The sequence below is a fragment of the Lithobates pipiens genome, unplaced genomic scaffold, assembly GCF_037356315.1.
Source record: "Lithobates pipiens isolate NorthernLeopardFrog02 unplaced genomic scaffold, aLitPip1_a1.2 Scaffold_1, whole genome shotgun sequence".
NCBI lineage: Eukaryota > Metazoa > Chordata > Amphibia > Anura > Ranidae > Lithobates > Lithobates pipiens.
The window spans coordinates 228,906,530-228,927,256 of NW_027507685.1; the positions used below are offsets into that span (position 1 = coordinate 228,906,530).

At 44.8% G+C, this 20,727-nt stretch overlaps 1 protein-coding gene across 5 annotated transcripts in view; it reads left to right on the top strand.

Annotated features, from left to right (window-relative positions):
* LOC143984105 (class I histocompatibility antigen, F10 alpha chain-like) overlaps window positions 1-20,727 on the top strand; it is a 907,941-nt gene that overhangs the window by 621,919 nt on the left and 265,295 nt on the right. Inside the window, exon 4 of one of the 5 annotated variants that reach the window (XM_077484425.1) lies at window positions 18,876-19,151. The exons of 3 other annotated variants lie outside the window; for them this stretch is intronic. In XM_077484425.1, coding sequence (XP_077340551.1) covers window positions 18,876-19,151 — 276 coding nt within the window. Of the gene's footprint in view, window positions 1-18,875; window positions 19,160-20,727 lie in introns of those variants that run through there. One more of the 5 variants, XM_077484432.1, reaches the window with a different exon arrangement.

Consider the following 20,727-nt stretch of genomic DNA (forward strand, 5'->3'; position numbering starts at 1 on the left):
TCACCGCTGAATGCGCTTCCTTCTTCACCTGGTCTTCTTTCTGGGTTCACAGACTTAGGCAATATGAATGGCCAAGCCGGCGATGATGCATGAATGAATGAAATACTTGTATAGCGCACAATGCGAACTGAATCGCCTCTAGGCGCTGAGCACGCACACTGGAGTCGCGGTTTGCGGCACAGCTCTGCAAGAACGACATGGTTATGCCATTACTACAGAGAGCATGCCCTGGTGACATCACCAGCTGCATCTAAATGTAATATCTCCTAAACAGTTCACATTTAGGAGATATATTTACAGTACCTAATAGATAAGTTTATAATAAGGCTTGCCTATAGGTAAAAATTATACATGGTAGTTTACTCCCAAATTAACCACTTACAGACCGGAAGATTTGGCTGCTGACCAGGCACTGCGTCAGTTTAACCGGTTCCCGACCGGCGCACAGCGATGTACGTCGGCAGAATGGCACGGCTGGGCGAATGGGAGTACCTATACGTCCCTTTAAATATACCTGCGCGCCAGCCGGGAGCTTCGTGAGGTGGGTGGGCAGGTCCCTTGGACTCAATGTCCGTGGGGATACCCGCAATCGTCTCACGGAGAGGAAGAACAGGGAGATGCTAATGTAAGCAAGCAACTCCCGGTTCTGCCTAGTGACAGTGTCACTGATCAGGGATCCCTGTGATCAGGATCAGTGATGTGTCACAGCTAGCCCACCCCCCCTACAGTTAGAAACACTCCGCAGGACACACTTAACCCCTACAGCGCCACCTAGTGTTAACCCCTTCACTGTCAGTCACAGCAGTTACACAGTAATCAATGCATTTTTAATCGTACTGATCGCTGTATAAATGTGGTCCCAAAATCGCACCAAAATTGTCCTTTGTGTCCGCCATAATGTCAAAGTCACGATAAAAATTGCTGATCGCCACCATTACTAATAAAAATATTAATAAAAATGCCATAAAACGATCCCCTATTTTGTAGACAATATAACTTTTGCGCAAACCAATCAAACGCTTTATTGCAAAAAAAAATGTTTTACCAAAAATATGTAGAAAAATACGTATCGGCCTAAACTGAGGAAAAAATATGTTTTGTTTTTTTATTTTATTTTGGGGGATACTTACTATAGCAAAAGGCAAAAAATAATGTTTTTTTTTTTCCAAAATCGATGCTTTTATTTTGTTTATAGCACAAAAAATAAAATCCGCAGAGGTGATCAAATACCACCAAAAGAAAGCTCTATATATGGGGTAAAAAAAGAAGCTAATTTTGTTTGGGAGCCACGTCGCACGACCGCGCAATTGTCAGTTAAAGCGACGCAGTGGTGGATCGCAAAAAGTGCTCTGGTCTATGGCCAGCAAAATGGTCCGGGGCTTAAGTGGTTAACTGACAAATGCGCAGTTGTGCGACGTTGTACCCAAACAAAATTGACATCCTTTTTTCCCACAAATAGCACTTTCTTTTGGTGGTATTTGATCACCTCTGCAGTTTTTTGGAGTTGGGCTTTAACAGCTTGCCGCCCGCCCACTGTCATATGACGGAGAAGCGGTGCGGCTCTCGTTCTGGGTGGACATTATATGACGGAGCCCGGCCAGTGGGCTTGCACCATGTTGCTAGTGCATGCCGTAAACCCGATCTCAGTAAAGAGCCGATCAAGCGGCGCTTTAACCATGTGATCAGCTGTGTCCAATCACAGCCGATCACATGTAAACACAGTAGTGCCAGTGATCATCTGTCATCTCACGTAACAGAGTGTGTGATGAGGAGAGCCGGTCAGCGATATCTCCTTGCAGGGGACGCCCAGGCATGTAATCGGGGCACTGAGTGCCCATTAGTGATATCAGTCACTGCTGCCTTTCAGTGCCACTTATCCCTGCCACCTATCAGTTCCCACCAGTGCTGTTCATAAGCGCACATCGGTGAAGGAGAAAAATTACTTTTCAATTATATATTCACCGACTGACACAGCTCCTCTCTTAGCCATTGGGTTGTTACGCCACCTTTAGGAGAAGACTAGGCATAACATGTTATGAAAAACACAGAACTTTAAGTTCCGCCCAAGGGGCGGTCCCTTAGGTAACAACCCCCCAGCCTGCCATGCAGTCTCAATTTTATTTGGCCTAGTGAAGCAGAAGGGACTAGGAACCCTGCGGGCCCATCGTTCCGGATTTTTTTCTGCAGAAGCTTCGCTTTTTGCACAAGACTAAAGATCCTGTGATCTGCTATAAACAGCCGGATGGGTGGCAGGCTGGATACCCTTATCCTTGTAGTCTCCCCAGCCTGGCCAGCGAGCGTGTGCAGACCAGAGATATGCGCTGGGTCTGCCACGACGTACCTCAGCTCCAGAGGTGGTCAGTGAGCTTTAATGCTCCGAGGCACACATGACCGGGCTACTGATGTCTGTGTCACAGTGTGCCGTGGCCAGCAGCCACCCCGTACTGATCGGAGAGTGAGTCTGTGATGGAATGTCTCCCAGCTCTGCAGGACTGGTAAGTACAGCTCTCCCTGCCTCGGTGAGGCTGAGCAGCTGGGCATTCCCTAGGAGGTCGATTCGGGGGTCCCTCACCTTCCTCTCTTCTCTCCCTGTCCCTATCTTCCCTCCCCCCTTCCCCGTGGGGGATGTTGCATGTGGCTGCTGAGCGGTAGGGTGTCATGTACAGGGGCTCTCCAGGGGGGCTCTCACCGGGGGGGGCTGCACTGGCTGACTGTGCCTTGATGTGTGTTTTTTCTCTTCCTGGGGGTGTCTGATGAGGCCGTGTCTTTGATCCCTGCAGCGCTGCTCACCACCATTCTTTGTCACTGTCCCTCATGGTATTTCAGTGTTCAGCAGCCATCTTTTTTTTTTTTACTTAATAATTTTTTTATTCATTTATATAATAATTTAACACCAAGAACATAGCAATAACAGAAATTACAGTATAAAAAATAGCAATTATGAAAAATACTTTCTTCACAACATAAATGTTACAATATTCTAAATTATATCAGATAACAATACTATTTCCTCAGCTACCCAAACCCTCCCCCCCTCTTCCTAACTCCACCCCCCCTCTTCCTAACTCCACCCCCCCTCTTCCTAACTCCACCCATCCCTGCACCATATAAGTGTACTTATATCCACTAATTATACAAAAAAGAAACAAAATTACAAAAGAAGGGAGAAAAAGAGAAAAAAAAGAAGAAAAGAAAACCAGGGAAAAATATAAATATGTCCCAATCCCCCCTTAAGGGGGATACCCCCTCTCATCTAGCCAGGACTTCCACATTCTAATAAATTTCCCATAATTACCCTGTCAAGTATACATCACTCTCTTATTTCCCACTACTAAATTGACTGTATCAACCCAACTCTGCAGCAGCGGTGTGGGGGGGAGTTGGGGTGGGTGTGGGGGTATGTGCCTGCCATTTCTGTGTAATCATTTTTCTTGCCTGGAAAAGGCCTCTCAAAACTGGCTCCAGAGTTTCTTTCGGAGCTCTGCCCCTCTCCACACTTCCCAGTAAGCAGATCTTAGCCGTTGGTTCCAGGGTAGCGTTAAAGATTTTATTTATACTGTCTACTACTTCAATCCAATACTTAAATAGCTTTGGGCATCTCCAAAGCATGTGGATAAAATCCCCTGATGCTCCGCATCTAAAGCAATGATCATCTTGTTTCCATCCAAAACTAAACATTTTTGCTGGAGTGTAGTATACCCCATGGAGCAGAAATAGGTGCGACACCTTCTGTGAGGGAGAGATTGAGACCAACCTTCCTCTTTGCAGGATTTCTCCCCAATCCTCTGTTGTTATTGCCCCTATGTCTCTTTCCCATTTAGCTCTACTCTTAGAAAGTCCTATTCTGCTTATTGTTTTAGCTTCCAAACTAGTATATATTTTAGAGATTAGGCCTTTAGATGCATCTGAATTAATTATACTGGTCAAAACCGAAAGCTGAGTCCATTCGATTATTTGTGACCTGAACTGGGTTTGGATCGCGTGCCTAAGTTGTAAGTACTTATAAAAGGTACTATTTGATATGTTCAATTCTTGTTTTAAATCTGAAAAAGCTTTCAAGGTACTGCTGTCATATAGCTGCCGTAAGCGTCTAATGCCCTGCCGTTCCCATTCTACTGATTTCTCTATATTACTTAGTTCTGGCAGTTTATTATTGTTCCATAAAGGAACATATTCTGATATCCCCTTATACCCCAGCAAAAGCTTCGCTGTCTGCCAGACTTTTTTAATCAATTTGAACGTCGGGCACTTATGGAAGAATGACTCTGCCTCCAGAACCTCAAGTAGAGAGTTATGCGTTGACCTCATCAACATTAAACTCCTATTGGGATTCCCACCCTCATAATCTCCACAACCCCCCAAGTGTTGGAGCTGGGATGCAAGAAAATATGTCCTAGGATGTGGAACCGCCACTCCCCCCTCTTTTAATGGTAACTGCATGGTTTGTAAACTGATCCTAGGGAATAAGGCGGATTTTTCCCAATTGACAACCAGACCAGAAGCCCGTTCAAAACTCGCCGACCATTTGTATTACAGTTTTCAGTGAGGACTGGACATCACCTAAAAAAAAAAAAAAGACGTCATCTGCAAATAATGATATTTTATCCTCCTGCAACTTCTCTGAAATCCTTATACCTCGGTCATTGATCTAGTCTTTTATTGCCAGGGGTTCAATTGCAAGGGCAAATAATAAAGGAGACAGGGGCCATCTCTGCCTTGTTCCTCTCTCAAGCCGAAAAAGACTTGAGTATTCATTATTGATCTTTACCTTTGCGCGTGGTTCAATATAAAGTATTTTCACCCACCTAATAAATGAAGAGCCAAAGCCAAAACTCTCAAGTACTCTCCATAAATAATCCCATTCTAGGGTGTCAAAGGCCTTGGCTGTGTCCAAGGCTAACACAGCCCATGAACCCTCCTCATCTGTAGGAATCTGCATATTTAAGAAAACTCGCCTAATATTAACGCTGGTCGACCTATTGGGGATAAACCCTGACTGATCCGAATGTATCAGATTTTGTATGTGTCTGTTTAGACGAGTTGCTAGAATTCTAGCTAAAATTTTCACGTCCGTACAGAGAAGAGAGATAGGGCGATAAGATGAAGGTTCTACCGGATCTTTCCCTTCCTTATGAATTACAATGATGTTAGCTTCCGACATTGATGTGAGCAGACCCCCACTGGATAGTGCCCACTCAAAAGTTTTTCGTAATTCCGGGAGCAGAACCTCCCCATATTTTTTATAAATTTCTATGGGGAGCCCATCTGGACCTGGGGCTTTCCGATTGGACATCCCAGCTACAGCACAATGGATTTCCTGCAGCGAGATTGGAGCTTCTAACTCTTTTAGCCTCTGTTGATTTGGTCGGGGTTGATATTTCCTGAAGAAAATCATCAATTTTCTCCCTCCCCTGCTCTCTATTGGATGTATAGAGAGATTTATAATAATTACTAAATACTTGGATTATCTCTCCTACATCCGTAGTAATCCCTCCTCCTGGGGCTCTGACCGCAGAAACAACCGGAGGGGAGGTGTTAGCTCTAATCAAAAAGGACAGCATACGACCGACTCTCTCTCCTTCTCCAAATTGACATTGTTGCTGAAATATTCGTTTATTCTCTGCCTTCCTCATTATGGTCATTTTGTAGGCCCGTTGTCTTTCTAGCCAATCTTTCTGGGTATCAAAGGTTGGATTCATCACATAGGACCTTTCTGCAAGCAGCATCTCTTTTCTAACATCAATCTCCCTCCTTTTAGAAATCCCCTTCACTCTTTCTACCTGTTGAATTAAAAGGCCCCTGAGGTAGGCTTTCAGGGAGTCCCAGACCACCCCCCATGACACTGTACCAGTATTCATTTGGACAAATTCTTGCAGTTTTTCTACTATTCCTCCAGAGCTGCCCATCAGTTCTAGCCAAGTTGGATTTGTTCTCCACTCGATGCGTTGGGCTTTACCCCCATCGTTTACAACCAACGACAGTGGGGAGTAATCAGAGACCCCTCTTGGGCCATATTCTACACCCCTTATCAACGGAAATGCTTCACTATTAGCTAAGGCCATATCAATTCTAGATGAGGTAAGGTGAGTACCTGAAAAACAAGAATATTGGCGCTCTTGCGGATATCGGGTTCGCCATATATCAAATAGTCCCGTTTCAGATAAAAAGCAGGATAAGCGGCCCTCAGCCGCTGTGTTAGGACTGTTCCCAGGTGGGAATCTAAATCTCTGTCTAAAACTTAATTGAAGTCCCCCACCACAATAATGGGGATACCCACTTTGTTTAATGTAAATGCCACCAGTTCTTGTGATACCTCAAAATTAAATGGGGGGGTATATAGGGGTATATAGATATTCGCTAAAACATATCATTTATTCTCAATTGAGCAGAACAGAAAAACAAACCGGCCCTGTACATCAATGTGACTTTCTCTACAGGAGAAGATTAATTCTTTCCCAATCATTACGCTCACTCCCCTCGAGTAGAAGGTGTGAACCGAATGATATTGGGAACAAAATTTCTGACTACGCAATAGCGGAATGGTATCCTTGGTCAAATGCGTCTCCTGGAGAAAAAGGAGTCCGGGCCCTGACCCCTCTAATACGGACAGAATTATCTTTCTTTTGATTGGGTCCCTCAGGCCTCGGACATTCCAAGAAACTATACTAAAGGTTTTATCCTGCATAAGCATAAAAAACGATATTTCAAAAATAACAAAAAGAGAAAAAAAAACGTATCAGGGTCAGGCAAGTTAGTGAGAGTTCTATGGACCCTCCCCAAACCAGTCTGACCCTCCACCCATTTGTGTTCCTTCTTCTTCTTTAATGTGCAATCCAACCATTTCTCTAAGTATATCTCAAAACATATCCATATCAGTGTTAATCTTTGTAGTGCCTGAAATACTTGAGGTGCACATAATAAATATGGTGCATCCACCCCGAGCCCACCCCCCACCCTCCCTTACCCTCCCACCTCTGTCCACTTGGGCTACCCATCAAGGGTTTTCTCGTGACCCTACCATACCTGTCCCCTCTTACATCCCATCCTTGTAGTCCCAAGTTTATAAGTGCAAAGTGTATCCAAAATGGGAGCCTCATTTGCTCCTTAACAAACATTCCTCTAAATAACAAAACATACAAATCAAGATGCACTCACCCTCCTCCACACTGGATTTCATTTTATTCCTATCATTATTATAACATTATACCGTTATACCATTTTATACCATTTTAAAGTGTTATTGAAAGAAAAAAAGAGAGAGAAAAAAAAAATTCTCCATTTTCTTTCCCCATTTCTCCTATTACTTTACACAAAAAAAAAAAAAATCACAATAGAACAATATAATCGCATAAACAAGTCGCAGGTCACAAGACCGTCTTGTTTTCCTCAAACCAATGGTCTGCCTCAGCTGGAGTATTAAAAAAATACGCTTGACCCAGGGCTGATACTCGTAAACGTGCTGGATACAATAATGCATATGTTACCTTGTACTTAATGAAAATACGTTTGATTGGTATAAATTCAGCCCTACGTTTTTGAAGCTCTGGGGAGAAATCGGGGTAAAAAGAGATCTTAGCCCCATTATACATAATATCTCCCATCTCCCTGGCTTTCCGTAACAAGGCCACCTTGTCGTTGTGATTCCTAAATTTCAAAAGAAGGGGTCAGGGATGGCCTCCCATTTGGCGCATAGTCAAAGGAACACGATGCGCCCTCTCAAGACAAAAAAAGGGAGAAAAAAATTGCAGAGCCTAGTATATCCCTGAGCCACCTCTCCAAAAACACTATAGGGTTTGAACCCTCACTTTGCTCTGGGAGGCCTAACACTAACATTATTTCTGCGATTTCTGTTTTCGATCGCATCAAGTTTTTCTGCCTGTATGTCCACTTTCCCCCTCAACCCCTTTATTTCACGTGACAGTGAAAACACATCATCCTCTAACGTGCTTATTCTTTCCTCTAAAGCTGAAGTCTTTTCCGCAATCCTACACAGTTCTTGTCCTGTGGAATGCAGTTCCTCCTTTATACTCTTCAGCTGGATATCAAGACTATCAATTGAAACCTTTCAAGTTTTTACCACATCAAAAATGTCTTTCAGTGAGGGCTCATCACTCACACATATAGAGTCCACCATCGGGGGAACCGTAGGCACCTCTAAAGCTTGAGTAGACTTTGAAGGCACAGCTCCAATTTTTGCCCCCCCTAGCCCTTTAGAACTCAGTTTTGTTGATTATGGGGGTAGATGGGTTAGAAGAGGTCTGTCCTTGGCTCCTTCTATCTGAAGAAATGCCTGTAGTCATCTTAGCTTGCGGTGGCCCCTGCTGGACCCCCCCTTTAACCGGCAACACTACAGTTGCATGGGCATATTTCTCCAGTTTCGCAGCCGTTGCTGCTGCAGTCTGGCTCTGGTTCCCCTTGTCTTTGTCTTTAACAGATCGTGCTGGTAAGGCCCCCTCCGGTGGTGGCAGATCCTCAGCCGCTCTCCTCCTAGACATCTTAACTTTAGATGGAGCTTACAATGCCATGCTCAAAACTAGTATATATTGTCCTGCGATTTCATGCAGTTTTATGCAATTTATATTCTACTATATATCTTGAATTCTATATATGTGTTGTTAATTGTACCCTTGAGTACTGGCCTTGATGCAGATCCAAAAATATTTTTCTTGGAGAGAGATAAAAGGATAAAACGTACAGTCCAGGCAGGGGGGAAAAAAAAAGAGATCCCAGGAAGCTAATAGAAAGTCACTCACCACCTTGTCTGAAATGCCTGCCCTTCCAGGACTAGGGCTGAAGTGATCCAAACACCGCACTCTGCCACCACAGACCCCAAGACTTAATGGGTCCTATGGGAATAACATCAATAGCGGCGTCAGCAGCTGTAAGGGGGGGGAGAGCAGATATCACACCGAGATCACATGGAGATAATGCTGCGGGGGCGCTCGAGCAGCACAAATAACACCGCCGACCCCACGCTCTCTGCTGGCTATCAGATCCTCCCGTCCAAGCCTTCCCTCTCTCAACACAAACAGCTGAGCAGCCGAGAGGAGCAGATCAGGATCCCAGGTTCTGAAGGGAGAGGCACCTCAGAGCGCACATCACACACTCTCGCTCACTCTCTCCTGCATCTGGTCACTCCCTCAGCAGCCATCTTAGGTGAGGGCAAGGAGCAGCATGCTCTCCTGTAGCTTGGCGGTCATTTTCCCTGTGTTTTTGTCCTTTATACTGGACGCTCGGTGGCCATTTTCTTGAAGCCTGAGGACATTTTTTTGGTCAGTCTCTAGGAGCAGCATGCTTTCCTGTAGTCCAGCGGCCATTTTCCCTGTGTTTTATGTCCTTATACTGGATGCTCGGTGGCCATTTTCTTTGAGCCTGAATACGTTGTAGATACAGTGCCTTGTGAAAATATTCGGCCCCCTTGAACTTTTCAACCTTTTGCCACATTTCAGGCTTCAAACATAAAGATATAAAAATTTTATTTTTTGTGAAGAATCACCAACAAGTGGGACACAATTGTGAAGTGGAACGAAATCTATTGGATTTTTGAAACTTTTTTTAACTAATAAAAAAAATGAAAAGTGGGGCGTGCAAAATTATTTGGCCCCTTTACTTTCAGTGCAGCAAACTCACTCCAGAAGTTCAGCGAGGATCTCTGAATGATCCAATGTTGTCCTAAATGACTGATGGTGATAGCCAACCCGTTCATCTAAGGCAGGGATCCTCAAACTACCGCCCTCCAGCTGTTGCGAAACTACACATCCCATGAGGCTTTATAAAACTCTGACATTCACAGACCTGACTGGGCATGATGGGAATTGTAGTTCCTGAACAACTGGAGGGCCGTAGTTTGAAGACCCATGATCTAAGGTGTTCACATATCTGACTTATTTTGAGAAGTTCATTTACAAGGAATGGGGTTGACCGCAACAGACCTTTTCAGTCCCCAAATACATGGTGGTGCGTTACCCCTTTGAGGAGAGCCTTCTCAAAAAATGGTCGGCTCCTCCAGTCATGGACCCCCCGGTATCCAGGTTAAACAAAGTAACCACAATCCCGGTAGAGGGGACTCCTGCATTTAAGGACCACATGGACAGGAAGGCCGAGGCAGTGGCTCGTTCCTTGTTTACGGTTGTGGGGTCAACCATGCGACCAGTACTGGCATCTGAACTTGTGTCGCAGACACTAACTGAGTGGGCAAAACTGTTGCACCGTGAAATGGGAGAATAACAGGCTTCTCCTGTCTGTGTGGAACTAGCAGACCAACTAGTGCAAGGCCTTAAGTACATTTGTGACGCGGCCCTGGATACTCTTCCGCTGTTATCCAGGGCTTCAGTGTCAGCAGTGGTGCTGAGCTGCCTGATTTGGTTAAAATGCTGGTCTGCTGACCAGGCATTCAAAAAAGCCCTAACCGATCTTCCCTTCCTTGGCGACCGACTCTTTGGAGCCTCTTTGGATGGCATTATTAAAAATGCCACAGGTGGTAAGAGTACTCTACTCCCACAGGCCAGGAAGGCTAAGGAGCCACGCTGTAGGCAAGGGCCCTCATTTTCCGCTCTTTTTCGTCCGCCCGGAGCTTCGACCAAACTTCCCCAGGATGACCACCGAAGGACCAAAGCGTCCCTGGAACGGCAAGATTAACAAGCCTGCGAGCAAAAGTGCTACCGCATGAATGTTTGCCCCCCACTCTCGGCTGTCCGACCAATAGGTCTGCGATCTGATTTCCTCCGGCTACAAGATAGAGTTCCTTTCTTCGGCGCAAAACAGATTCTTCCCCTCCAGCATACCCATACTACCGGCTCGCCGGGAGGCCCTCTTGGGGGCGGTAAGAGACCTACTGAGTGGTAGGGTGATAGTACCTGTTCTGGAATCGGAACGTTTCCAGGGGTTCTTTTCAAACCTGTTTGTAGTCACCAAGAAGGAAGAGATACGTCCAATCTTGGATCTAAAAGCCCTTAATTACTTTGTGAAAGTACAGAGGTTCAGAATGGAATCAGTTCGCTCAGTAGTCACTGCACTCCATCAAGGGGACTCCCTGGCGTCCTTATACATCCAGAATGCGTACCTGCACATACCCATATGCCTCCGGCATCAGAAGTTTCTGCAATTTGCCCACTACCAGTTTGTGGCTCTCCCTTTTGGTTTGGCATCAGCCCCCCAAGTCTTCACCAAGGTATTGGCTCCTGTGTTGGCATTGCTTCAGCAAAACGCGGGATCACGATCGTGGGATACCTAGACGATCTCCTCCTGAGAGCATCTTCCGCCTCAGAGTTAGAGGAGGATGTGGCGATCACCATGCAGACCCTGCATGAATTTGGGTGGCAGTTGAACCTAAAAAAGTCGGTGATCATACCGACTCAGCATTTGGAGTACCTAGGCTTGCTGCTGGACTCCATGGAAGCGAGAGTGTCTCTCCCTTCAGACAAGCTGCAGACTCTCATCAGCAGTAAAACTGCTGATGAACCGCAATTGGTGGTTGCTACACTTCTGCATCCGAGTCCTGGGACTCATGGTGGCCTCCTTCGAGGCAGTACCATATGCCCAGTTCCACACCAGAGTCCCGCAGAAGGAGATTTTTATAAAAAATAGGACAAATCTCCGTTGTCCCTGGATCGACAGATTCAGGTGAGCTAGTTAGTCAGGGATTCCCTGATCTGGTGGCTGATGTCCCGGGTACTTCAATCCGGGAATTTGTTCCTACCTCTGTAATGGGCGGTGATCACAACGGACGCCAGCCTATAGGGCTGGGGTGGAGTAATGGGTGTTCAGTCGACCCAGAACCTCTGGTCAGCGGAGGAATCCAAGTTGCAGATCAATCTGCTCGAACTGAGAGCGATCAAGCTATCCCTCTCCACATGGTCGATAAGACTTTGAGGGCGTCCGATCAGGATCCAGTCAGACAACGCCACGGCTGTGGCATACGCCAATCACCAAGGAGAAACAAGAAGCTCAGCCGCCGCACAGGAGGTCTCTCACATACTTCGGTGGGCAGAGTAACGTGTACCGGCCCTGTCGGCCATTTACTTTCCGAGAGTGGAGAACTGGCAGGCGGACTATCTAAGTCGACAGATGCTAGACCCAGGAGAATGGGCGTTGCATCCAGAGGTGTTCGGGCTACTGTGCCTGTATTGGGGCACACCAGACGTGGATCTTCTGGCCTCCCGTCTCAATTGGAAGGTGCCGAGATTCGTGTCCAGGACAAGAGATCTGTGGGCAGATGTGTCAGATGAGCTGGTGCCTCCGTGGGATCAGTACCAGCTGTTCTATGCCTTTCCTCCGCTGAAGCTGTTACCACGTCTGCTCTGCAGAGTGGAGGCCGTGAGAATTCCAGTCATTCTGATTGGCCCCAGCGTCCTTGGTACACAGACCTGGTGCGCCTGGTGGCAGACGCCCCCTGGCGACTGCCGTTACGAGAAGACCTTCTGTCTCAAGGTCCGATTCTCCATCCTGCTTTACCATCACTGGTTTTAATGGCATGGCTATTGAGAGCCAGGTGTTAAAGTGGAGGGCCACCCTGAAAAAAAAAAAAAATATTAAAAATTACAAAAAAATCTAAAAAAAAAAAAAATGAATTTTTTTTTTTTTTTTACTTACCAGAAGTGCCTGTTGCTAGGCACATAATCCTAATCTTCCTCTTCCTCCTCCGCGGAGATCTTCTGTCTTCTCTCCTCCCTGCGGCATCTTCTGGGTAATGGGTCGCACTGTGTTCTGGGAACTGTGTGTTCCAGAACACAGCGCGTCCCATTCACAAAGCGCTGCGTGACTCGCGCATGCGCAGTAGGAAATGGGCAGTGAAGCTGTAGGCTCCACTGCCTGTTTCCCTTACAATGAATGGCGGCGCCGGGACCCAAGAGCCGACGGACGGGTTGGCCTCGGCGGCCGACATCGCGAGTGCCCTGGACAGGTAAGTGGGCTAATTAAGTCAGCAGCTGCAGTGTTTGCAGCTGCTGACTTTTTTTTTTTTTTTTAACGGCCCTCCGCTTTAAGGAACCGGGGTCTTTCGGACTTGGTGATCCCAACTATGCTGAGAGCATGGAAATATTCTTCTCGGAAGATATATTATTGTACCTGGAAGGTCTACATCTCCATGTGTGAGGAGAAAGGGTGGCATCCATGCTCTTTTTCTATATCCAGGGTCCTGCTGTTTCTTCAGCAAGGAGTAGACCAGAAATTGGCTTTGAGCTCCATTAAAGGACACATTTCAGCTTTGGCTGTCTTTTTTTTCAGCGACCCCTGGCGTCTCACTCTCTAGTGAGCACTTTTGTCCAAGGGGTCCGTCATGTAGTTCCTCGGGTGCGTCCACTGTTAGCCCCGTGGGATCTGAATCTGGTGTTGTCGGCGCTGCAAAAACCGCCATTTGGAAATATCAGAGAGATCCCTCTGTTGACTCTTTCCCAGAAAGTGGTCTTTCTAGTGGCCATCACATCGGCCAGGAGGGTTTCAGAACTGGCAGCCTTGTCCTGCAAGTCGCCCTATCTGGTTATCCACAGGATAAGGCGGTGTTGCGTCTGCAACCTTCTTTTCTGCTGAAGGTGGTCTCTGCGTTTCACATCAATGAAGACATTGTGTTACCATCTCTGTGTCCTAAGCTGACAAATCCTAAGGAGGTGGCCCTCCATTCCCTGGACGTGGTTCGGGCTCTGAGGGTGTATTTGTCTGCCACGGCTCCCTTCTGGAAGTCAGACTATTTTTTTTATTTTTTTTTCGGTGGCTGGTCCAAAGAAAGGCATGGCGGTCTCACCTGCGACCATTTCCAGGTGGATCAGACAGATTGTAGTACAAGCCTATGCCTTGAAGGGGCAGATACCCCCCCTTTCCGGTCACGGACCACTCCACGAGGGCAATTGGAATGTCTTGGGCCTTCCGACATCAAGCATCTGTCGCTCAAGTGTGTAAATCGGTGACCTGGTCGTCTGTTCACACCTTCACAAAATTCTACAAGGTAGATGTCAGTGCATCGACTGATGCCTGGTTTGGCCGCATAGTTTTGCAGGTGGCTGTATAGTTGCAATTGCTTATACAATTTTTTTCTTTTTTTCCTGATTTTTTGGATAAATATGCAGTACCTTTAAGTAAAGGCACTGTTGCATTTGTTACCGCAGTTTTGGTGCGGTTTGAGGGTGGTGTCTCTCTGTTGAGGAGCACACGGTGTTTGTGGTGGTTTTTCCACACAATGTTGATTTTGTGGGTAAAGTTTATATTAGTTCCCACTTGCCATGGTGGATGAAGTTTTTATGCTGTTGACCCACCCCTTGTTTTGGCACTGCTTGGGGACGTCCCAATGGCTAAGAGGAGCTGTGTCAGTCGGTGAATATAAGAGAAAATAGGATTTTTTTGTACTCGCCGTAAAATCCTTTTCTCTGTAATTTACCGACTGACACAGGACCCGCCCCTCCTATTTTTTTTTTACGTTATACTGCTTGTTGACGTACTGAGGCTGCATGGAAGGCTGGGGGGTTGTTACCTAAGGGACCGCCCCTTGGGCAGAACTCAAAGTTCTGTGTTTTTCATAACATGTTATGCCTAGTCTTCTTCTAAAGGTGGCGTAACAACCCAATGGATAAGAGTGGAGCTGTGTCAGTCGGTGAATTACGGAGAAAAAGATTTTACGGTGAGTACAAAAAAATCCTATTTATCTTTTTTTTCTTTCATTTAATTTTTTTTCAACTTTTTTTTTTGTAAAAAATAAAAAACCCAGCAGTGATTAAATACCACCAAAAGAAAGCTCCTATTTGTGTGAATAAAATTATAAAAAAAATTCATTTGAGTACAGTGTTGCATGACCAGGCAATTGTCATTCAAAGTGTGACAGCACTGAATGCTGAAAATTGGCCTGGGCAGGAAGGGGGTAAAAGTGCCTGGTTGGCAAGTGGCTAAGTGAACCTGTTGCTTTTGTCCTGTATGAGAAATATATATGTTTTTACTAAAGCAGAACCCTAGACACGGATCAGTGCAGCTCTGTATTCATAATTACAATCTAACTTATTATTATTTTTTAATTCAAACAGTGCAAGTACCTTAATTTGACTTGGTATCAGCCTCTTGAAGAAGAGCTCAGACTGGGAGAGGTAGAAGCAGCACAAGCTGAGCTGTAATGCTTATGTGTTAACAAATAGCATGCAGATAGGAGGAGAGAGCAGAGTGATAGAGATGAAACTCATCAGTTTGCTGCCTCTCCTTTCACTTTCCAGTCTCAGGCTGGGGATGGGAATGAGCCCTCTATATGATATATCACTAAAGCAGAGAAATATCAGGTCCCTTATCTTCCAGGCAGGGGGTCGTGTAAATCTCCGGGATTGATGGAGAGAGAGGCAAATTCTTTAGCAGATACATTATCCTTATAGGGGAAAGATTTTATCACCTGTGTGTATAGTGTTACTGGAGTCCGGCTTCCAGAATAAGATCTTTGGAGTAACCTTGATCTGCCGAATTGCAAAACCTTTCACTCTGGAGGCATAAAATGTCGGCTTTCCTAACCACCTCCCACCCGCCATATAACAAAATGACAGCCAGAAAGTGGTTCTGTTATCCTGACTGGGCCTCATATGACCTCCAGCAGGATAAGCCGCGATCACACGCCTGCGGGGGCTCACCGAACAGCGATCTGTGGTGTGGTGTGTCAGTGTGACACACCGCATCTTTGATTGTGGTAAAGAGTCTATGATGTAGGCTCTTTCCCACGTGATCAGCTGTGTCCAATCACAGCTGATCAGTGTAAACAGAAAAAAACGTGTATTGGCTTTTCTTCTACTCACACTGACAAGGACGATTAGAGGAGAAACCAATCATCTGCTCTCCTGATGGGGATCTGCGCTGATTGATTGTCAGTGCAGCCCCCCGAGGATGCCCACCCATGACCACCAGGTGAGCCCACCGGGGATGTTAATCAGTGCCCATTAGGGATGGCACGCTGTGCCCATCAGTGAAGCTTGCCTGTGCCTCCTGATCAGTGCCGCCTATGAGTGCCCATCAGTGCTGTATATTAGTGCCTCATCACCAGTGCCACCTCATCGGTGCCAATCAGTACTGCTTCATCAGTGCCTCATCAGTGAAGGAGAAAAATGACTTATTTACAAATTTTTGTAACAAACAAAGATCTTCCCCTTTAAAAAAAAAAAAATTGTGTCTTTTTTATTTGTAGTGCAAAAAATAACCCCAGTGGTGATCAAACACTACCAACAAAAGCTCTATTTGTGGGAGTAAAAATTATAAAAATGTTGTTTGGGTACAGCGTCACATGACCGCGCAATTGTCATTCAAAATGTGATTGCGCTGAAAATTGGACTGGGCAGGAAGGGGGGAAAGAGCCCTGTATTGAAGTGGTTAATGATCCTGACAAATGATTGTAGAGTTGTCTCTGTATGTGTGCGATCCTCATATACAGGGCATCCGGAAAGTATTCACAGCGCTTCACTTTTTCCCCATTTTATGTTACAGCCTTATTCCAAAATGGATTCAATTCATTATTTTCCCTAAAATTCTTCAAACCATTCCCCATAATGACATTGTGAGAGAAGTTTGAAATCTTTGAAAATTTATAAAAAAGAAAAAGAAATGACCAGTACATAAGTATTCACAGCCTTTGCTCAATACTGAAGCACCTTTGGCACCAATTACAGCCTCAAGTCTTTCTGAGTATGATGCTACAAGGTTGGCACACCTATTTTTTGGCAGTTTCTCACATTCTTTGCAGGACCTCTCAAGCACCATCAGGTTGGATGAGGAGCATTTGGTACACAGCCATTTTTCAGATCTCCAGAAATGTTTAATCGGATTCAAGTCTGGGCTTTGGCTGGACATTCACAGAAGTTTCCCGAAGCCATTCCTTTGTTATTTTGGCTGTGTGCTTAGGGTCGCTGTCCTGTTGGAAGATGAACCTTCGCCCCAGTCTGAGGTCCAGAGTGCTCTGGAGCAGGTATTCATCAAGAATGCCTCATACATTGCTGCATTCATTGTTCCCTCAATCCTGACAAGTCTCCCAGTACCTGCTGCTGGAAAACCTCTCCACAATATGATGCTGCCACCACCATGCTTCACTGTAGGGATGGTATTGGCCAGGGGGTGAGCGGTGCCTGGTTTCCTCCAGACATGGCACTTGCCATTCAGGCCAATGAGTTTATCCTTTGTTTCATCAGACCAGAGAATTTGTTTGTCATGGTCTGAGAGTCCTTCAGGTGCCTTTTGGCAAACTCCAGGCAGGGTGTCATGTGCCTTTTACTGAGGAGTGCCTTCCATCTGTCCACTCTACCATACAGGCCTGATTGGTGGAGTGCTGCAGAGATGGTTGTTCTTCTGGAAGGTTCTCCTCTCTTCACAGGGAAACGCTAGAGCTCTGTCAGAATGGCCATCTGGTTCTTGGTCACCTCCCTGACTAAGGCCCTTTTTCCCGATCACTCAGTTTGACCGGGCGGCCCGCTCTAGGAAGAGTCCTGGTGGTTCCAAACTTCTTCCATTTACGGATGATGGAGGCCACTGTGCTCATTTGGACCCTGAATGCTGCAGACATTTTTCTGTACCCTTTCCCAGATCTGTGCCTTGATACAATCCGGTCTCAGTGGTTTACAGACAATTCATTGGACTTCATGGATTGGTTTGTGCTCTGACATGCACTGTTAACTGTGGGACCTTCTATAGACAGTTGTGTGCCTTTCCAAATCATGTCCAATCAACTGAATTTACCACAGGTGGATTCCAATCAAGTTGTAGAAACATCTCGAGGATGATCAGTGGAAACCGGATGAGAAACACCTGAGATCAACTTTGAGTGTCACGGCAAAAGCTGTGAATATTTATGTACATGTGATTTTTTTATTTTATTTATTGATTTGCAAAGATTTCAAACAAACTTCTTTCACGTTGTCATTATGGGGAATTGTTTGTAGAATTTTTTGAGGGAAAAAAATTAATTTAATCCATTTTGGAATAAGACTGTAACATAACAAAATGTGGAAAAAGTGAGGCACTGAATGCTTTCCAGGTGCTCTGTAACTGTATACCATCAGTAGGGTAGATTGAATCAATCAATAATGAATAAATTATTTATTACTAATACAATAAAGTGCAATAAAAAGCATTAGTGGTAAAACAATATATACAATACAGAATTGAGGTGAGCATGAGTAATACATGACATAGTAAAAAATCATAGCATAGTAACATTGTTGCACATGATTAGTAATAAACCAGCAGTAAACTCAGATTTGCCTCCAATCATCATTATCATCATGATCTACCTTTATAACCTTCTACCCATAGGTAAGAGTGCTAGGACCATAGTTGTTTGTTCCCTCTCTTCCTGTTATCAATTACCATTGATTATTAATTTATAATTCATTTTAGGTACCCCCAATGTATAGCTGCTCCTGATGAGTGGAAACAATCCACGAAACGTGTCAAGATTTTATTATTTGATGCTATGCCACAGTAATCATGTGTCTACCATGGGTTTGACTTGTTTGAATCATCAATCCAATTTTTTTTACATATTATGTTTTTACACAAATTTGAGATTACTGCTGGTTTATTACTAATGTGCAACAATGTTACTATGCTATGAATTTTTACTATGTCATGTATTACTCATGCTTACCTCCATTCTGTATCGTATATATTGATTTACCATTAATGCATTTTATTGCACTTTGTTGTGTTTGAATCAATCAATATTGAATTAATTATTACTATCTACCCTAGTGGGGTGTTTCATACAAAGTCCCATTGCCCTCTTTTTTTTTTTCCCCCTTCCCCTCCTTATCAAATAATAGGGATGGAGACCTGTGTACTGTATAGTCATGGCCTCATACAAAGTCCCAACCATTTTCTCTTTATATGTATACCATCAGTGTTTTTATAGATTTTTTTTTTTTTATCTCCCTCAGTGCGTCCAGAGGTGAAGGTGTGGGGTCGTGCTCAGCAAGATGGAATAACAAGACTTCAGTGCCTGGTGTACGGGTTTCACCCCCGACCTGTGGATGTGAAGTGGATGAGGAATGGGAAGGACCATCTTCCTTCAGATGAAATGAGTCCAACTCTCCCCCATCCTGATGGCACCTATCAGATCAGAGTCAGTGTGGAAGTGCCAACCCAGGAAGCCGACACTTACTCCTGTCATGTGGAGCACAGCAGTCTGGAGGAAGTTCTCACTAAGAAATACGGTGAGTAGAAGAAGAAAGTTTGATAAAATACCTAACCATGACTACACATGAGGTCTACTGTCATGAGATATATATATATATATATATATATATTATACAGTTGTGCTCATAAGTTTACATACCCTGACAGAATTTGTGATTTCTTGGCCGTTTTTTAGAGAATATGATGGATAACACAAAAAAACTTCTTTCACTCACGGTTAGTGTTTGGCTGAAGCCATTTATGATCAATCAACTGTGTTTTTACTCTTTTTAAATCATAATGGCAACAGAAACTACCCAGATGACCCTGATGATCAAAAGTTTACATACCCTGGTGGTGGTTTTGACTTGATAACATGTACACAAGTTGACACAAAGGGGTTTGAATGGCTATTAAAAGTAACCATCCTCACCTGTGATCTGTTTGCTTGTAATTAGTGTGTGTATAAAAGGTCAATGACTTTCTAGACTCCTGACAGACCCTTGCATCTTTCATCCAGTGCTGCACTGATGTTTCTGGATTCTGAGTCATGGAGAAAGAAAAATAATTGTCAAAGGATCTTCAGGAAAAGGTAGTTGAACTGTATAAAACAGAAAAGGGATATAAAAAGATATCCAAGGAATTGAGAATGCCAATCAGCAGTGTTCAAGCTCTAATCAAGAAGTGGAAAATGAGGGCTTCTTTTGAAACCAAACCACGTTTATTTAGACCAACTAAAATTTCAGCCACAACTGCCAGGAAAGTTGTTTGGGATGAAAAGAGAAACCCACAAATAACTTCAGGGGAAATACGGGACTCTCTGAAAACATGTGGTGTGGCACAATAAGGAGGCACTTGAAGAAAGGTGGACTGCATGGTCCAGTCGCCAGAAAAAAGCCATTACTATACAAATTTCACAAAGTATCCCGCTTACAATATGCCAAACGGCACAGAGACAAGCCTCAAACCTTCTGGCACAAAGTCATTTGGAGCTGCTTTTTGGCCACAACCATAAACATTACATTTGGAGAGGAGTCAACAAGGCCTATGATGAAAGGTACACCATGCCTACTGTAAAACACGGAGGTGGATCACTGATGTTTTGGGGATGTGTGAGCCCTGTCATTGGCTACAGCAGAATAAAGTGAAGGTTCTGGAGTGGTCATTGTGACGAACGCTGGTGTCAGATCCCTGCCCTCCTCGCTAACTGGCGACAAAGGACCGGCCAACCCCACACCACGCTGTCACTTACGTAACAATGCCACACTCAGCTGCACCCAGCACAAAGATTTTCCAGCTTGCGGGACCACAATCTAGGTGCAGGCAGCCTGAGAGCGATTGTCACTGGGCTAATTACACAATTAACCCTTTAACTGCCACCACCCCCGTTTAACAGACAGAGCCGGGGGGACTCGTAATTTAAGCAACACCAATTATAAGTTTAGAATAAGCGCCTGCAACACACACTGCCACCACAGACAGGTCTGCTCAGTGCCTTACTCTACCACAGTAGCGCCCTTTTAAGAGACAGGTTCGTTTATAGTTTGCATCAAGAGCTTTAAAGACAAGGTTAACACTTTTCAACATAAGGATTTATTATGAAAAGGTCAAGGT